This window comes from Schistocerca nitens, chromosome 1, assembly GCF_023898315.1.
Source record: "Schistocerca nitens isolate TAMUIC-IGC-003100 chromosome 1, iqSchNite1.1, whole genome shotgun sequence".
In the NCBI taxonomy this organism is placed as follows: Eukaryota; Metazoa; Arthropoda; class Insecta; order Orthoptera; family Acrididae; genus Schistocerca; species Schistocerca nitens.
The window spans coordinates 953,063,615-953,084,866 of NC_064614.1; the positions used below are offsets into that span (position 1 = coordinate 953,063,615).

At 41.3% G+C, this 21,252-nt stretch overlaps 1 protein-coding gene across 1 annotated transcript in view; it reads right to left on the reverse strand.

The window, feature by feature from the left end:
• Positions 1–21,252, reverse strand: part of LOC126194677 (guanine nucleotide exchange factor DBS-like) — a 373,302-nt gene that overhangs the window by 59,338 nt on the left and 292,712 nt on the right. Inside the window, exons 15-16 of the mRNA XM_049932882.1 lie at positions 10,883–11,068; positions 7,730–7,921 (exon numbers count right to left, since the gene is read on the reverse strand). Coding sequence (XP_049788839.1) covers positions 7,730–7,921; positions 10,883–11,068 — 378 coding nt within the window. The remainder of the gene's footprint in view (positions 1–7,729; positions 7,922–10,882; positions 11,069–21,252) is intronic.

Here is a 21,252-nt window from a genome sequence, read left to right on the forward strand (position 1 = left end):
AGAGGATAAAAATATCTATGCAAAACAGAAGCTTACCCTCCTAGATTATATGGGCTACTGAAGATACATAAGCCTAATGTCCCATCGAGACCGATAGTGAGTGCTATTGGATCGCCTACTCAGGAGTTGGCTAGACATCTCGCCTCCTTGCTACAACTGCATATTGGTAAAACTGATTTTCACATTAAAAATTCTATGCACTCTATTGAAAAACTGAAGGAGATTATTGTCAGCCCATGTGATATCCTTGTCAGTTTTGATGTGGTATCCCTGTTTACCACGGTTCCTGTTACGAAACTCTTTCATACGTAGCTGATATGTTTTCCACTGATATAGTAGCCCTGTTTCATCACTGCCTGTCCACGACTTATTTCCAGTATGATAATGAGTTTTACCAACAAACCGAAGGAGTGGCCATGGGCAGCCCTCTGAGCCCAGCTGCTGCTAATCTATTCATGGAATTTTTTGAGCAGCAGGCCCCGCAGTCTGCCAGTAAAAGCCCTTTGATGTGGTATTGGTATGTGGAGGATCCTTTTGTGGTATGGAATCATGGTGAAGAGGAAACGTATGGTTTCTTGGTGCACCTAAACAGTATTAATCCAAAGATACAATTTACTATGGAGGAAGAGAGTAATAGACAACTTAATTTTTTGGATGTATCACTAATTAAACAGGCAGATACACACATCGACTGTTATCTCCGTAAGGATTCGAACAATCATCCCACGCAGAAGAGAGGTGTCATTAAAACATTGTTGGACATAGCTAGTACGATCTGTGAGCCAGTTTATTTGCAAGATGAACTAAATCACTTGCGAGTGCTTTTAAGAAAAATGGATACGCTGACAATGAGATAGACGAGCACTCCATCCCAGAAGAAAAGTGTCCGACAACATTCAGCAACAACAACTGTCAGCTGGAAAAGTTTTTCTTCCATTTATTAGCAATATTACGGACCGTATTGGGAAAGTTCTGGCCAAGTTTCAAGTTGAAACAATCTTTAGACCCACCAAGAAGATTAATGAGTGTGTAAGATTGGTGAAAGACGCTTGACAGCCTTTAGCAACTCCTGGGGTGTATAAAGTTCTGTGTAGCTGTGGGAAGGTTTATACTGGAACAACTAAAAGAAGTGTCAGTATCCGCTTAACCAAACAAAACTGAACTGTCGACTGGGACATACCGACAAATCAGCTGTAGTGGATCACGTTTTTAAAGATGGTGATCATGAAATAAAATTTAGTGAGATGAGTGTGCTAGCCAAGACATTGCATTATTATGCACACATGTATAGAGAAGCTAAAGAAATTCAGAAACATCACAATAATATTAATAGAAAAGATATGGTGGTCGACTTTGCTCAAACGGTGTGACAAACGATTACCTTAAATCGAGAATAATGACATTAGTCAGAGATAGACTTATAGTCGACCACATGTGACATATGGTAGTGCCCTCTATGCACTCTATACAAACGGAACCTCCACGACCTGGCAGCCAGTCGATGACTCACCATAGAAGATGTTGCCCACAGTTGGCAACGAAACGTCAAGAAGAATATTTTTAAAGATCGACCTCGGCCTTTCAGCCCAGAAGTTTCAACTAATGATGACACTGGACATGAAAGCCTGCCTTTTATGATTAAACAACAATCTGTTCTCATAAGTTCATTAATAACCAAGACACAGACATCAGTTTTGTTTTCTCAAATGTAACTATGATATTTGTTGCCACCAAACAGCAGTTCTCAATGAGACAAATTTGGTAAGACCCCTCTTTTGAATATCTTATAAGAAATCAATACATTGAATATAGGGATTTTTGTGCTCTTACTGCAACCTTTGAATGACCCACCACATGGAAGTATATGCTACTCTGCAAGAAAGCTTCTTGCCATTGTGACAATATGTATGTGATGTTTCTGCTACTCTTGACAAGAACCTAAACCATCAAGACAGAGATATGTCATCAGTTGTGTGTTGCATTTTGGAGGAGTTAACTTAAGTGCAGTAGAAGCACTGCCTACGTACAAGTCTGTTCAAAAAATTCCAGAACATATGTAATTTAGCGGTTGACATCCCTACACACACCTGCGTTTAATGTGTAACAGCCGAAGCTTCATTGTTGTACGTCTCTTAGTTATTGTTCAGTGCTATACTGAGTGGAATGGTGTGTCGCAAAGTTTGTGAATTACGAGATGGCAGTTTTAAAGAAGCAATGAGTCTGCATTAAATTTTGTATGAAACTCAAGAAAACCTTTAAAGAGACACACCATATGATACAGGAAGCCTACGATGATGAGTGCTTAAGCCGTACTTGGTGTTACGAATAGTTCACATGGTTTAAAAACGGCTGGATGGAAACTGAAGATGACCCTCATTCAGGATGCAGTTCAACTTTTACTGACAACACTCATGTCAGGAACATCAACGAAATTGTGCGTGCCAATCGAACAATCGAAGACTGACTGTCCGAGAGATTGCATAAGAATGTAACATTTCAGTTGGATCATGTCACAAAATCATAACACAGCATCTTAGAATGCATCACGCTGCCGCCAAGTTTGTCCCACAGCTTATGAGTGAAGACCAGAGAGACCTTTGCCTCACAATCTGTGAAGAGCTTTTGGATCGCGCAAATGAAAATGAGATGTTCCTTAAGAGAATCGAAACTGGTGATGAGACATGGATCTACAGTTATGATGGTGAGACCAAAATTCAATCTTAACAACGGGTTTGACAAAGGTTCTCCAAGAACAAAAAAGTTAGGTCAGGTCAAATGTCAAAGCCATTATGGTAAGTTCTCTTTTGCTTTGAGGGATTAGTTCACCATGAATTCGTGCTATGGGGACAAACTGTTAATAAGTGGTACTATCGGGACATGCTCTGACACCTGCGAGAAAATGTGAGAAGGAAACAGCCTGAAATGGGGTGAGACAGTTCAGGACTCTTGCATCATGATAACGCACCTGCATATTCAACCCTGTTGGTGGCCGACTATTGCACAAAAAACGAAACCAATGTGCTGCCTTGTCCTCCGTACTCTACACATCTGGCCCCTGGGGACCTTTTTTATTTACAAAGTTGAAAACCCCATTGAAAGGACAGACTTGCAATGATAGATGAGATAAAAGAAAATTTGCAGATGGGGCCTTTCACAATACAGAAAGAGGTGTACCAGGATGCTTCCAGAAGTGGAAATGGTGTTGGGTGTGATGTATCAACTGTGGAGGAGAGTATTTTGAAGGTGACCATGCACAGTAAGTACAATATAAGTGTAGAAAAATGTTGCAGACAAAGTTCTGGAATTTTTTGAACAGACCTCGTAGATCAGGTTTATTGTAGGAATGCTGTGACATATTTATAGCATGTTGCTTGTAAATCATTCACAATGTTGAATCATTAATAATACATAAACCATTTTCAGTAATACAACAGCAATTAATAATGAAGAATTGGCCAACATGATCTTAGTTTATGGCAAATGATACTAAACTGCATCAAGAGAAGCAGAACTGTATGCAGAGCGTTTCCCCAGTACTCAATATCGTACTCATACTACCTTCATTAATACTATCAAAAACTTGGAGAGATTAGAAGTTTTTCCTCAAGGAAATGTGTATGTTATTGTGGAAGTGGAGATTAGGGAACGTAAACCTTCCCTGGTGGATGTACACCATCACTAAAATGATCAGTGTGAGCTTACCATAAACTGAAAAAAACACATCCGCTAGTGATGATGAACCATCACTGTACTCAGCTAGGGAAAGTGTACAGTAGTATATTATCCACTAGTGAAGGTGTACTATTGCTGCTCCCGAGTTACTAACAGTGCGTCCAGCAATGCTACCATGCATCAGCATGAATGTAATTGTCATCAGCTTGTTATGTTATACAGCAGTGCAGTTATGGTTGACAGCAGTGCAGTTATGGTTGACAGCAGTGCAGTTATGGCTGACAGCAGTGCAGTTATGGCTGACAGCAGTGCAGTTATGGCTGACAGCAGTGCAGTTATGGCTGACAGCAGTGCAGTTATGGCTGACAGCAGTGCAGTTATGGCTGACAGCAGTGCAGTTATGGCTGACAGCAGTGCAGTTACGGTTCACATCAGTGCAGCTATGGTTGAATCAGTGAAGTTCTATAAACATCTTAGAGTGGAACGGGGAAATCTCAGTTAAAATTCTGTCTTCATGGACAGAGAAAAGTATGAGTCACTTATCAGCAAGGTTAAATCACTAAAATCAGCACGAAAGAGGGATGACAACAACTACAAGTTTTTGAAGAGATATGAAGTGCTGGAGTGAATGGAGTAACCAAATTAATACAACCTATAACCTAAGAAGGTAAGATTAAACACTATGTTTATGAAGAAGAACTGTACGATATTCTGTATGATGCTCATGTAATGACTGACCACAGTGGATGCGACAGAATGATGAAATGCCTGAAGTCAAAGTTCTGTAATATAACATACAGAGATGTCCATATTTTTCCTAGTTTGTATGAGCCTTGTTTAGAAAAGTAGAAAGGTCAGAAAAAAGGAATAGCAGTGAAGCCAATACTGTTCAAGGATCTAAATTCCAGATGTCAATTTGATCTCATCGACTTCCCAATCGCAACCAGATGGAGATTACAAATTCATAATGGTTTATCAGGACCACCTCACTAAATTCGTTGTTTCACAAGCTACTGGAGCCCAAAAAACATGAAGAGATATGTAATAACATTATTGACAATTTTACAATGTTAAGCGCTCTCTCAGTATTGTGGTCTAACAATGGCAGAGAGTTCGTTAACAAAATAATGTGCAGCTTAGCTGAATTATGGCACAACTTTAAAATCGTCCACAGTAAACCCAGACACAGTCAAGCAAGGCAGCATAGAGCGAGCAAATCAAGACATAGAAAATATGCTAACTACATGGGTGCAGGAGCACAACATGCAGGGTGAAGCCGTGCATTAAGATCGGTGCAGCTAATGAAGAATAGCACGGTACATTTTGGAATTAAAAGATCTCCGTATGAAGCAATGTTTGGCTGCCCTCCTAAACATGGTTTGTCTTCAACAAGTTTACCTCTTGAAGCACTGATGAATGTTCACTCTGAGGATGACCTTGAAAATTTAATTAATAAAGTGAGTGTTAGCAGTGGGACAGGGACCGAAACATTGCAAGATAATGATCACAGTAAATCTCCATTGTAGGAGGATAATGTACCAACAGAAACAGAGGTTGAGGACAGAGAAAAAGTATTCCTGATGATAATGACTACTGCCTGACTGATTTAGACGAGATAACTCGTGTTATTAAGAAACATAGAACTAAAGCGTACAAGCGCTTAGAAGAACAAGCGCAAAGAATGTACCACTGTTCAGATTGCTGCTTTCCAACAGTGGAAATGGGCTGTAATGTGAGTTCCAGTTCCTGACTTTGATAGATGAAGAGGAGATGCTAGGTCGATCTTGAGTGTCATCCTCAAGATAATGGCCGATAGCTTATACCAAATCGGGAAAAGAGATGGTGTTCTGAGCCAACTATACACACGGTAATAAATTGTTTGTTTTTAAATAATTATGGAAGGGACAATACGATATGCCACTGCAACTGCAACTACAACATTTTGTTTCAGGTCCCAGTTCAGTACTTGCCTTCTCAGGGGAGGAAGTTCGAGTAGAGAAAACTGTTGCCCTGCGGACAGTTGTGACATCTCAGTCAACAGGAAGTGGCCAGGGATTCAAGTGCAACTGTCAGACTTTGAGATGCTTTTCAAAAACAAAAATGTGTTGTGCAACACAATGTGCCATGGTTCAAGTCATTTCTGCAATAAATGAATTTTACATAATATGACTATGTTTTCAAACTACAGGTGATAAATGTAACTTTCAAAGTACGACTGTTTTGTTGTTACAGCCGTGGTTCACATTCCTTACCTCTTGGCAGTGAAGGTAGTGATAGTGCACTATCCCTAGCCAGTGTTTATTGTTTGTCAGAACTGGAATCAGTAATCCACTTACACTTAATGGGCCAGCGAAGGTGCATTATTACCAGTGATGGTATACTTTTGTTGAAACTTCCACTATAACATATACAAAGAAATACTGCTACAAACAAAGCTGCAGAAGTAGCAATTTTTGCACCTACAGCAATAAAGCTGCAAGTAATTTCTTGTCAAATACAAAGAAGAGTTCTGCGTACTCTTCACAGACATAAATATTACCTATCCCAAATTTCTTGACACCAAGAGCTACAAGGCAGTGAAGAAACATTTTGAATACTGTCACACAGTTCTCCAGAAAAATGAGTTTTGTGGGAAGTATTCTTCACTGCTAAGACCACATTCACAAATCACAGGAATGTAAATTTGAGAAACATGCAATTCTGGTCAACAGAAAACCGACATTGGCTTCGTCTAGTTTTCAATCAATGACAGTTAAGTGTGACTCTGAGGTGTTTCATAACAGAACAGCACAGCACATGATGAGCCCTTAATGGTATATTTATCAAAGTAGTGCACAAATAACTGGTAAATACTTTAACCTTGTAGTTAGAAAAAGTGATTTTATTCCAATGAGATGGATTCCCACCCATAATTCTTCAGTAGCAAGATATGCTTATTTCCAAACTGGTGGGTGGGAAGAGGTAGTCTTATTCAGAGGTTACCAACAAGACCTGATGCCATTAAGACTTCTTCCTCTGAAGTCATGTTAAACATGTTCTCTGCAAGGAGGCTACAATGACTGAAGGACATGAAAGAGTAAATCACTGCTGCATTTAAAGAGATTACTCCAGATATGTTGACAACAGTGAGTTCACCATGTATGAAAGTTTCATCAAGCAAACGGTTCTCATGTCGAACACACATTTAAAAAAAAAAAAATCACAGGAATGGGGCAGCAAATAATAATGTATTCATTGTATTTTGTACATTATCTTTGGTTTCATTTACTTCATTATTATTTTAATGAATGATTTTTTCAGCAGTGTGCAAATGACAGAATATGTAATAAAAGGAAAGAAAATTTTAGTTTGATACAAAATATAAAATTATTCTGCAAATAGTGTTAATTTTGTCGCTAACAATCCTTTGTAAGCATCAGATGTTCTCATGGATATCTACCATTTCTTGAACGTTGTAGAAGCTAAAATAAGCTGACTGACTCATCTTAATGCTGCCTATATGGCTTTCCAGCAATATATCTTTTCTTTGGTATGAAACATGTTTAAACCTTTGTAAAGTCTAATGCACAAGCATGATATTGTATCTTAACCCGATAGCACAAGTTTCCTTGGAGAATGGCATAACTTCCAACAGCTGCAACAAAAGCACAAAAACTCTATATTCAATGTATTGTTATTCCACGATTTCTTGTTAGATCTGCAAAAGAGTTAAATCGCTGAATTTGTCTCACTGAGATCTGCTATTCGGGTGGCAAAAATAGACTAGCTTTTTATGGAAGAAGAGCTGATGCCTGTATTTGTGTTACAAATGAAGTTGTGAGAACAGATTGCTGTTTGTTTCATGGGTCAGCAGCCACTAATCATCTAGATGAGAACAGATTACAATTGTCTTTAATGGATTAAATGTAATTTGAGTTGAAAAAGTTAGCTATCTCACACTGTATATTATAAATAATAATAGTAATAACAATAAGTTTGCTGCAAGAAACAACCCATGATAGACTTCAGTAAATAAAGTGATACAGCTGCTCTCTTACCATCTTGGATTTATTCTTACCTTCAACAGCAGTTGATATTTCGTTATCCTCTGAACAGGCTTCAATAAATATGCTGCGAGTGGCAGTTTGTGGCCAAGCTTCAACTGACAAGCCTGGAAAAATATGTTTTTCTCGCCTACCATTTCCCTTAGATGTTCTGATCGTGGTATGTTCTGACAGTAGTAACTGTACAGACGGTAAAAGGCATCACGCTGCAGTAAACAAAGTAATGCAATATCAGAAAGATATCTAACAAACATAAGAAAAAAATTTGAATGCAAAAGTAAATGCTACAAAGAATAGACAAATGATAATGTAATGCTCCCATTTTTCGTTTGGAGTGGTCAGCTGAACCAGTTAAGCTTTTGAGACTGCACACTGTTGACAAAAATAAGCAGCAGTAAGCAGAGCCATTGTCATTTTTATTCCACAGTAATCTTTCTGGCATCTCTGTATCTCAGAAATCATCCTCACTTGCTACTGTAAAATTACAAATGAAATATCCAAAGCGGCCTAACAACATTTTTTCTCCTCCTCCTCCTCCTCCTACTCATTTAAAAAATTATAGTTCACCCCAACTAGCTCATCTCAGTTGCACCATGTAATTCTCAGTCTTTGAATAACAACAATGGTAATTCCTGGCTAGAATAATACATAAATTACGAAAATGTGACCACTCACTGTAGCTGAGTGGTGTGTGGTGCACAGAAACACACAACAGAAAATAGTGTGTACACTAGCTTTCGAACTCACACACACAACCATGCAGACAGCCAAAATGGTTCAAATGGCTCTGAGTACTATGGGACATGACATCTGAGGTCATCAGTCCCCTAGACTTGAACTACTTAAACCTAACTAACCTAAGAACATCACACCCATCCATGCCCGAGGCAGGAATCGAACCTGTGACCGTAGCACAGCTCTGGACTGAAGCGCCTATAACTGCTCCACCACAACGGCCGAGACAGCCAAACATACACACCATAGCCGGAGTGATACCGAGTACTGATTGTTGAGAGTAGCTGCCTGGGCAGATGGAAGTAGGGAGGAAATAGGGAAGGACACTGAAGGTGATGAGAGGGCAGCAGTATAGTGTGAGGTATGTCCTTCGACAAGTGACTCTGCAGCTGTGCAACAAGATGAAAGGAATTCTGCGGGTAGAGCACATAAGAGACACATAAAGGATTGTGGGGAGAGAAGGGGAGGGAGGAAAGAGAAGAGAAAGGTGGAGGTGAAGAGGGAAACAGGAAGGGAAGAGAGAAAGGGAAAGGGGTGGAAAATGGAGAAGATGGATGGCACAAGGGGGAGGGGGGGGGGGGGGGAAGGTTGCCTGGATGGGAAAAGGGCTGGTAGGAGAAGGGAAAGGTAAAATGAGGCAGCTGGAAAAAGTTTAGGGGAGGTTTAGACCGAGTTCAAAAACTAGTGCAAATACTATGTTCTGGCACATGTTTCTACATGCCACATGTCAATCTGTTACAAGCGACTGTTTGCCTTTCCCTGTTTTACATACCAATCTTATAATATTCTTTTGCCCACAGATTTTGCATTTGTGAAACTGTTTGGAGAACTAGTACACAGTAAGACCTTCTTAGTGTTATATTTTACATTTCCTCTATTCTTGGTTCTATGCCTAACTCTATTGTGTCTGCGGTTTACATTATCCCTTGCCCTCCATCTTTAGACACATGTCAAAACCTTAATTTCACAGGGTGAAATGTGTTTTACATTCCTCTTATGCTGAATACGCTATTCAGAACTACATTAATACCTGGTTCTATAATATGTTGGCAACATTTTTTCTTTTTTAATTGTTCCAATAAAGTGATATTACTACATCTTTTTATTACTTCTTCAATCTGTTCATTACGTTTCACCCTTATATGCAACATAATCTGCTGAGATGTCCTATGACTGTAAAACTGACTCATTCTGTATTGTAGGGGAAGGTCACCATTATGAAGCATGCAATATGCAAATAACCAAATAAGAAAAATTTATGAAAGCCTTTGCTATCATACTGGAAGCTCACATTTTCAAGCTGTAAGTCTGTATATTGGTTATCAGAGTGAGAAAACTTGTTTGTGGGTTTACTTTCTTACTGTTTTTACCCAGTGCTGATTTGTCTACTCAACATTTTTCTGTTTTATCATCCACAGGAATGTTGCATTAATTAACAAATCCAAGCCGGTGACCTACAGCACACACACTGAACTCATTTCACTCATATCCACACAAAATTTATTTCCTACATTTCTTACACTGTGACAAAAGAAGTATTGTACAAACTTATTTTTATATATAAGTAAGCTTTACCATTCATTATTTTTCCACTACACATTTCTTCCTCAATACTGAAAACAGTTTTGGAAATATGTGCTTCTTCATATCACACACACTCTTCTTTCTATCATTTGTTTTACAGTTATAGCATAGAAAGAGCAAGATCACCATTTCCTAGACCCTCATTATTCTCTGAAAAGGTAGCATGTGTGGCATTCCAGGTTAATGCTAAAGAATACAGTATCACCCCATCTTTAACTCTGGGGAATATGATTCAACAAAAGAAATTTACAACTGGAAAATGCAGAATTTTTAATTAATGCAATCTGCCTTGATATTTTGTAAATTCTATAATAATTTCATTTGTTTGAGACACCTTTTCTTGGCCAGTTAACTTTACTGGATGTTCATTATTTACAGTTTGTGTTTGATCCACATCCTGTAAGACTGTTCTTATTTAAAGATGTCCAATTTCATTATTGAGGTATGTAGTTGATAATATTGCCTTCAGTCTCGTTTCTCATTTTTTCCATTCACTCAAAACTTGATTTTAACAATCTGATGAAGAGTTTCTAAATTTGGTGATTACAATAAAATGCTATTTATAATGTTACATATAGGTTAGTGATTTACCCTACATTTAACCTACATTAAACTGCTGAATTCTACATTCTTGAAAAAGTAAACAAGAAAGTCAGGTATATAAAACAAGTGCTTAATAGATATTCCTTATTATATAACTAACAAATGTAAGTTTTCCATCTAGTATCATTGTTTTGATAAACCTCTCATATTTGTCCTTTACGGGTGTGACAGCTTCTATTGTATTTTACACATGTTTTCAACACTTTTTTTAATTTAATTTATTAAAGTATCCTTTGATTCATTACCCTCTGTATGAAACACAATGCCACAAGTTCAGTGCTTGTGATGCAGTTTTCCAAATCTTTCAGAAACACATCCCCATGGAAAGAATAAAGTTCCTCTAAATTACCAAACAACACATCTGATTTCCCCAGTAGGGCCTGAGGTATTATAGACTGCATGTCACTTGCTTGCATTTCACGTTTGTAGCCCTGAAAGAAAAAACAACAAATCAAAAAAAGAATAAAAACAGAATGCTGAGGTACCAGAGCTTTAAATCATCTAAGAGAAAATACATGATGTTCAATGTTAAATTTTACTAAATTAAACCATATTGGAACAATCTTATAAGCTCGGTTATTTTACAATAAATTATGTCTCCAGACCTAAATGAGCTTTATGATAGCTGTGTGTGTAACAGCATTTGAACAGACCATCCATCTTTTTTTTTTAATTATTTGTCCTTTGAATCATTCTTGTACACATGCAAATGGTGATGCACAAAACTCACATTATGGTATTTTAAAGCCACCGTATGATGTGATGGTCAATGACATGAGGAGACAGTGCCTCTGATGATGATCAAAACAATGAAATTAATATAGACTGAATGTTTCACGATTAGGGCAGATATCATGTCTTTTGATAGTTGGAGCAACTGTTGACAGATCATTTCGAGCACAGTTGTGATGTAATATGGATGATCATCAGTTTCAGCTATTTTCAGATCTATTCAGCTTGGTTACAGTGAAGTATATCAATTCTGATGTTGTGGGTTAATATTAAAATACTAGCAGTGAACATCCAGGATGGTACTCAGTGGAAGGGATGGAGTTAAAAGGGTTACACACATCACGACGTTTATTTCACCAGTGTTATCTGACATGCAGGTTACAAATTAAAAATTTTAAAAGGATTAAACACTAAGAGCCAACAATTTAAGCTGTAGACATGCACATCCAGAAATGTGCAATAACTGAGAGCTTTTTAAAGTGTTTGGGAAGTTAGTAAAATATTTCCAGAATCTTAGGTAAAATATCTAACTGAACATCAAAAACCATTCTGAATAACATAAAATATAAAAACTAGAGAATTGAAAAGTATTTTAAAATGTTATTATGGCATTTTTCAAGTAAAATAAAAAAAGTTTCCTGCAGTCTTCAGAACCAGTTGTCCAGCAAAGGAGGAGGATCCAGCATGGTAGGTAGGTTGTATGGGGTGGAACACAGCATTCAGTGTGATTTGATTTGATTTTTATTGATCCCATAAATCCTGCTGTGTGTTGTTACTATTAGATGTTGGACAAGTCAATATGTAAGGTACTGGCAAGATACTGAGCTACAGAAATAGGTGTTCAGTGGTAGATATGCTTACCTCGTTCTTAACTATTTTCTTCCACATAATAAATATCTCTCTATCAGACAAAACCCAAAATGGAATGCAATATGTGATTATTGAGTACACAAAAAAAGTCTATATATAAAATAGAGGGGAAACATTACACGTGGGAAAAATGTATCTAAAAACAAAGATGATGCAACTTACCAAATGAAAGCATTGGTATGTTGATAGAGACACTAACAAACACAAACACACACAAAATTCTAGCTCTCGCATCCAACGGTTGCTTCGTCAGGAAAGAGGGAAGGAGAGGGAAAGACGAAAGGATGTGGGTTTTAAGGGAGAGGGTAAGGAGTCATTCCAATCCAGGGAGTGGAAAGACTTACCTTAGGGGGAAAAAAGGACGGGTATACACTCGCACACACACACATATCCATCTACACATATACAGACACAAGCAGACATATTCAAAGACAAAGAGTTTGGGCAGAGATGTCAGTCGAGGCGGAAGTGCAGAGGCAAAGATGTTGTTGAATGACAGGTGAGGTATGAGTGGCGGCAACTTGAAATTAGTGGAGATTGAGGCCTGGTGGGTAATGGGATGGAGAGGATATATTGAAGAGTAAGTTCCCATCTCCGGAGTTCGGACAGGTTGGTGTTAGTGGGAAGTATCCAGATAACCCGGACGGTGTAACACTGTGCCAAGATGTGCTGGCCGTGCACCAAGGCATGTTTAGCCAAAGGGTGATCCTCATTACCAACAAACGCTGTCTGCCTGTGTCCATTCAGGCGAATGGACAGTTTGTTGCTGGTCATTCCCACATAGAATGCATCACAGTGTAGGCAGGTCAGTTGGTAAATCACATGGGTGCTTTCACACGTGGCTCTGCCTTTGATCGTGTACACCTTCCGGGTTACAGGACTGGAGTAGGTGGTGGTGGGAGGGTGCATGGGACAGGTTTTACACCGGGGGCGGTTACAAGGGTAGGAGCCAGAGGGTAGGGAAGGTGGTTTGGGGATTTCATAGGGATGAACTAACAGGTTACGAAGGTTAGGTGGATGGCGGAAAGACACTCTTGGTGGAGTGGGGAGGATTTCATGAAGGATGGATCTCATTTCAGGGCAGGATTTGAGGAAGTCGTATCCCTGCTGGAGAGCCACATTCAGAGTCTGGTCCAGTCCCGGAAAGTATCCTGTCACAAGTGGGGCACTTTTGTGGTTCTTCTGTATGAGGTTCTGGGTTTGAGGGGATGAGGAGGTGGCTCTGGTTATTTGCTTCTGTACCAGGTCGGGAGGGTAGTTGCGGGATGCGAAAGCTGTTGTCAGGTTGTTGGTGTAATGGTTCAGGGATTCCGGGCTGGAGCAGATTCGTTTGCCATGAAGACCTAGGCTGTAGGGAAGGGACCTTTTGATGTGGAATGGGTGGCAGCTGTCATAATGGAGGTACTGTTGCTTGTTGGTGGGTTTGATGTGGACGGACGTGTGAAGCTGGCCATTGGACAGATGGAGGTCAACGTCAAGGCAAGTGGCGTGGGATTTGGAGTAGGACCAGGTGAATCTGATGGAACCAAAGGAGTTGAGGTTGGAGAGGAAATTCTGGAGTTCTTCTTCACTGTGAGTCCAGATCATGAAGATGTCATCAATAAATCTGTACCAAGCTTTGGGTTGGCAGGCCTGGGTAACCAAGAAGGCTTCCTCTAAGCGACCCATGAATAGGTTGGCGTACGAGGGGGCCATCCTGGTACCCATGGCTGTTCCCTTTAATTGTTGGTATGTCTGGCCTTCAAAAGTGAAGACGTTGTGGGTCAGGATGAAGCTGGCTAAGGTAACGAGGAAAGAGGTTTTAGGTAGGGTGGCAGGTGATCGGCGTGAAAGGAAGTGCTCCATCGCAGCGAGGCCCTGGACGTGCAGAATATTTGTGTATAAGGAAGTGGCATCAATGGTTACAAGGATGGTTTCAGGGGGTAACAGATTGGGTAAGGATTCCAGGCGTTTGAGAAAGTGGTTGGTGTCTTTGATGAAGGATGGGAGACTGCATGTAATGGGTTGAAGGTGTTGATCTACGTAGGCAGAGATACGTTCTGTGGGGGCTTGATAACCAGCTACAATGGGGCGGCCAGGATGACTGGGTTTGTGAATTTTAGGAAGAAGGTAGAAGGTAGGGGTGCGGGGTGTCAGTGGGGTCAGGAGGTTGATGGAGTCAGGTGAAAGGTTTTGCAGGGGTCCTAAGGTTCTGAGGATTCCTTGAAGCTCTGCCTGGACATTGGGAATGGGATTACCTTGGCAAACTTTGTATGTGGTGTTGTCTGAAAGCTGACACAGTCCCTCAGCCACATACTCCCGACGATCAAGTACCACGGTCGTGGAACCCTTGTCCGCCGGAAGAATGACGGTGGATCGGTCAGCCTTCAGATCACGGATAGCCTGGGCTTCAGCAGTGGTGATGTTGGGAGTAGGATTAAAGTTTTTTTAAGAAGGATTGAGATGCAAGGCTGGAAGTCAGAAATTCCTGGAAGGTTTGGAGAGGGTGATTTTGAGGAAAAGGAGGTGGGTCCCGCTGTGACGGAGGACGGAACTGTTCCAGGCAGGGTTCAATTTGGATAGTGTCTTGGGGAGTTGGATCCTTAGGAGTAGGATTAGGATCATTTTTCTTCATGGCAAAGTGATATTTCCAGCAGAGAGTACGAGTGTAGGACAGTAAATCTTTGACGAGGGCTATTTGGTTGAATCTGGGAGTGGGGCAGAAGGTGAGGCCTTTGGATAGGACAGAGGTTTCGGATTGGGAGAGAGGTTTGGAGGAAAGGTTAACTACTGAATTAGGGTGTCCCATGCACCCTCCCACCAACACCTACTCCAGTCCTGTAACCCGGAAGGTGTACACGATCAAAGGCAGAGCCACGTGTGAAAGCACCCACGTGATTTACCAACTGACCTGCCTACACTGTGATGCATTCTATGTGGGAATGACCAGCAACAAGCTGTCCATTCGCATGAATGGACACAGGCAGACAGTGTTTGTTGGTAATGAGGATCACCCTGTGGCTAAACATGCCTTGGTGCACGGCCAGCACATCTTGGCACAGTGTTACACCGTCCGGGTTATCTGGATACTTCCCACTAACACCAACCTATCCGAACTCCGGAGATGGGAACTTGCTCTTCAATATATCCTCTCTTCCCGTTACCCACCAGGCCTCAATCTCCGTTAATTTCAAGTTGCCGCCACTCATACCTCACCTGTCATTCAACAACATCTTTGCCTCCGCACTTCCGCCTCGACTGACATCTCTGCCCAAACTCTTTGTCTTTGAATATGTCTGCTTGTGTCTGTATATGTGTAGATGGATATGTGTGTGTGTGCGCGCGAGTGTATACCCGTCCTTTTTTCCCCCTAAGGTAACTCTTTCCGCTCCCGGGATTGGAATGACTCCTTACCCTCTCCCTTAAAACCCACATCCTTTCGTCTTTCCCTCTCCTTCCCTCTTTCCTGACGAAGCAACCGTCGGTTGCGAAAGCTAGAATTTTGTGTGTATGTTTGTGTTTGTTTGTGTGTCTATCGACCTGCCAGCGCTTTCATTTGGTCACATCATCTTTGTTTTTAGATATATTTTTCCCACGTGGAATGTTTGTGTGTGTGTGAGAGAGAGAGAGAGAGAGAGAGAGAGAGAGAGAGAGAGATATTCTCTGGATTTATGGAATGTAAAGACAGTCATGACTGGGGGAATGAAACAAAATGGAGAAACACTCAGTAAATATCAATGCCTAGTGACAGCAATTCACGGAACAGGACTGCCTCACGGAGTCATGAAGATCGGGGATACACACACGCTCTTCAACAGCAATGAGCTGAGTCAAGCCTGGACTTCAGGAGTTGAATTTGCTGTCCATAATTAAATGGTAGCATCTATCAATAAAAGGTCTCCAGTAAATGACTGCATCAACTTTATGATACTTAATGCTAAACCATATAAGATCTGCTTAGTCACCTGTCATGCTCCATCAGAAGATGCTGATGAAGAAACAAAGAACAATTTCTATCTCGAGCTAGAAAATGTAGTAGATGGACTACCTAGGCATTCAATCCAACTGGTAATAGGAGATTTCAGTATCAAAGTGGGTAGAGAAAAGGAGTATCACCCAACAATTGGCCCTGATAGTAGCCATGAAACAAGCAATGAGAACAATGTCAGGCTAGCTAACTTCACTGAAATAATGAGAATGACCATCAGAAGCATATACTTCCCAGAAGTACATAATGTTACCTGGATGTCCCCAGATGGAAGTATGAAGAACCTGATCGATCATATTCTAGTTGACTGAGGGCATCATGGAAGCGACTAACATGTATGAACCTTGTGCGGGGCAGATTTGAACTCCAACACTTTTTGGTTGAATCCAAACTATGTCTGAAACTGTCCACCAAATGGCAAAATAATGCAGAAAGGATAGTCCATTTTGACAAGGAAAAACTGAAAGATGTAGCAGTGATACAGCACTACCAAGAAAAAATTGCAGAACATCTCACAACATCGCAAGATTCTAACAACGTAGAAGGCAGATGGTGCTGCTGAATACAAATGGAAGAGCTTGTATGTCTTCCAAAACACAAAAGTAAACCTAAGTTTGATGAAGAATGTCGGAAATCGATAGAGACCAGTTCAGCTAGAGCAACCTTCAGATGATACAAGAATAGTATATTATGAGGCAAAGCAAAACACAGACCAGCTCATAAGGAGGAAGAAACGGGAACACCAAAAAAACCTGTTGACAGCAGTCGAAGAGCCAAAGTCATCATGCTCTTCCTTCCAGGCCTCAAGATTTGCCAGAGGTGTCTACTGGCAAAATACATTGGTTTTAATGAATGATATTGGTGAAGTGGTACCACCACTAGAGCAGGCAAACCTATTTAAAAAAAAACATTTTGAGAATTTATTGAACCATTGCAGCCCAAGAGTGTTGAAAACTCCAATTTGATAGAGAGGAAATCTCTGAACTATCAGAGGAAGAAATCTGTGTTGCGCTAAAGGCCTTCAAGAACAACAAGGCTCCAGGTAGTAGTGGTATCATAGCTCAGATGCTACGCCTGGGGGGTGAAGCATTGATGGAGGTGTTTAAGTGGTTAATATCTACACTTTGGACAGTGGAAAAAATTTCTGAAGAAGGGAAAGGCACAATCTTCAAGAAGGGAGATGCCACATAAGTGTCCAACTACCATGGGATTTCACTACTTGAGATTGGGTATGAAGTATTTACAATGCTGCTCCTAAACTGCTTGAAACCATTGACTGAAGAAATTATAGGCACTTCTCAATGTGGCTTCATCTTTGGACAGTCAACTCTTCTCACATATTTGCCTTGAGGCAAATTTTACGTGTTTTATCGGAAATTACACTTCATGTTCATTGATTTTAGGCAAGCATATGAAAGCACTGACTGCTCCAAGCTATGGAAAACATTAGAAGAACTCAACATTCCACCATCCGACTAACAGCAGCTTGCTATTCCCAATCAACTTGCCGAGCAAGATTTGACAGCCAACTATCAACAACATTTGGTATTCAAAATAGATTGTGACAAGGAGATCCATTGACACCAATACTATTCAGCTTGGCCTTGGAAAAAGTAAGCCACAACACTGGTCAAAACAGAGAAATGGATATAGTGGCAACAGACACAATCTTGGCATTTGCTGATGATGATGTGACCCTTGGCAACACCCAGAAGCAAGTAAGTGCTGACACTTCACGATTCCTCTGCAATGCAAGACAAATAGGGCTTGTAGTGAACGAGAGTAAAATAAAATATCTCGTTGTCTCGTGACATCAAACTCCTCTCCCCTCCACTACTACTGATGGGTGTGCCTTCAAATGAGTAACACAATTCAAATACCTGTGATCCATACTGACCAATAAAAGTGAAGTGACAAAAGAGGTGCAGCAATGAATAACAAACGCTAACCGCATTTTCTTCAGCCTAAACAGTCTATTCAAATCCTGGCTGTTATTGCTCAAAAACAAGATTCAACTGTACAGCTAAAAAATGAGATTCGGCTGTACATGACATTAGTATGGCTGGTACTTTTATATGATTGTGAAACCTGGGCAACTTTAGCAACAACTGAAGAAGCAATTTGTGCGTTCGAGAGGAACGTACTTTAAAAAATATATGTGCTGTCTACAATACCATTGAAGGTAAATGGGAATGAAGAACAAAAGTGGTACGGAGAACCACACATCAGTCAAATATTGGGGCAGAAGAGACTACAATGGTTTGGCCACATCTTCTGAGCTGGTAGATCCCTCACTAACCATGTTCTCCATTTCCCACCAGCTGGGAGACGGCCAAAGGGACAACCAAGGACACAATACAAGGATCGGGTACTGGCAATACTCAAAATGTGGAGCCGACAACAGTAGATGAGGGTGGGGACCGACAGCAATGAACACCTATCTGCAACAAAGGTCTCCCATACTGAGATTGTGAGTGACTGGTGTGTGTGTGTGTGTGTGTGTGTGTGTGTGTGTGTGTAAACATGTACCTTTGCAAATTTTTATGATGTGCAGTTTGTTGTATTCTATTTATATTGTGGTTGGCACAATTTTTTATTCTGCTGTATGCCTTAAAGGCCTATAAATGATGATATATATATACACACACAAACAATCGAAGAGTAACATCTATCCACTTTCTGAGGAATTATGGGTTATGTGGTGTCACCACTAGACACCACACTTGCTAGGTGGTAGCTTAAATCGGCCGCGGTCCATTAGTACATGTCGGACCCGCGTGTCGCCACCGTCAGGATCGCAGACCGAGCGCCACCACAAGGCAGGTCTCGAGAGACTTACTAGCACTCGCCCCAGTTGTACGACGACTTTGCTAGCGACTACACTGACGAAGCCTTTCTCCCATTTGCCGAGAGACAGTTAGAATAGCCTTCAGCTAAGTCCATAGCTACGACCCAGCAAGGCGCCATTAGTTACTTCATGAATCTAAAGAGTCTCACTTGTATCATCCAGAATGCTGTATACCAAAGGACAATATAAAAGTTAAGTGTTCTAGTAGCTACGTTCTTTTCTTTATCACATTCATTACGAATCCTGTTCCAGACTTAACGCCAGACGGTGTGAGTTGACGCGTGCCCTTTCGGCTACCCGTCTCTGTGGACTGGCTGCCTTGTCAGTCCACAACATTGGCGACGAGTCTCAAAAGGGACTTTAGCGTTCGTATTGTATTAATTTGCTTGTGTCATGGCTTCGCCACATTCTCCAGATGTACTGTCCGAATTTTATCGCTTGCAGAATCAGCAGACGCAGGCGTTATTGGATGCCCTGGGACAGCTCGTCCAGGGTCAACGTGCGCTGCAAAACGATGCGGCCGCCGCCGCTTCATCGCTACCGCAGCCACAAAACGCAGTTGCACCGTCCTTCCGTAATTTTGATTCAACCCAAGAAATGTGGACTGAATGGTCCTGACAATTTGGATTTCATCTCGCCGCCTACAGGATTCAAGGTAATGAGCGGCAGCCGTTTTTGCTTTCGTGTGTAGGTGTGTCCACCTACCGTATGATAGTGAAATTGTTTCCCCGACACGACGTAGCAACTCTGTCATACGAAGAAATTTTGTCTGCTTTAGATGCCTATTTCAAGGAAACAGTCAATGTCGTTGCAAAACGGTATACGTTCTTTCGTACCAAACGTACAGCCGGTCAGACTAATAGGGAGTGGGTTGCCACTTTGCAAGGACTTACTAGGGAGTGTGCGTTTGAATGTGAATGTGGACTCCCTTATTCAGATACTATGGTGCGTGATGCAATAGCACAGAACGTTTCTGATGTTCGCGTACGGGAACAGATTTTGAAACTCGTCAATCCCTCCCTTCAACAAGTGATAGACATATTAGATAGGCAAGACACACTTGACGTTGCTCAGGAATCATTTGAAACTTCGCCAGCAGTGTGTCGCATTAACCGGCCCGCCGGGCGCGCTGTGCGGAACTGTAAACAGCCTTCGCGCACGTCCGCACCGCCACGTGTCCCGCGAAAGCAAGCAAATGCAGTGAAATCATGCCCGCGGTGTGCAACTAGACATTCGCGTGAGAATTGCCCGTCACGCCAGGCTATTTGCTTTTTCTGTAACAAGAAAGGACATGTTCAAAGTGTTTGCCAGAAAAAGCTTAGATCGGACACTCACAAGCATTCCAGGCCCTTTGCTTCGCGCCGGAATCGAACCAAGGACACTCAGGCTCGGGAACCTTCGCCCATGGACATTCATGTAGTTACTGCCACTCCGCCCAGTGTTCCTCTCGCTATCAGTGACTGTGTTCGTCCCACAAAAAGTGTGCGTCGACGTCGACGCAACTCCCGTCACGTCGCACGTGATTCTGTACCAGTGTCTGTTCACGTTGCACAAAACAGTCGCTCTTGTCGTCAGCAGGACAATAAACTTTTTGTAGATTTGGACTTTGCCGGACAAGTGATACCGTTCCAGCTCGATACCGGAGCTGCAGTTTCATTGCTCAATCACGCCACGTACAAACAACTGGGCGCACCTCCGTTGCGTGCCGCAAATGTTCAGCTCAAGAGTTATTCCGGACAGAATCTCCCTGTGTTAGAACAGTGCAGTCTTCTTGCTACGTACAAGGAACAAACAAAACTTGTGTCATTTTACATTCTTCGTTCTTCTACTGCAGTGAACTTGTTTGGTTTAGATTTATTTCAGTTGTTTAACTTGTCTATAGTCAATCAGGTCCTATCAGTGAATCAGACTGTGCCTTCAGCCAGTGTTTCTAGTCTATGTGACGAATTTGCAGACATTTTTGCACCGGGCCTTGGTTGCGCTAAGAACAATGCAGCACATATGGAACTGCAAGTAAACGCGCAACCGAAATTTTTCAGAGAGCGCAATGTTCCCCACGCATTGCGTTATGAGGTCGCCAATTGCTACGATATCTTGTATCGGTCCGCTGCTAAGCACGGCAACGCTGATGCATTGTCCCGTTTGCCTGTTGCTGAGGATAAAGCATTCGATTCTTCCGAACTTGCTTGCATGTTCAT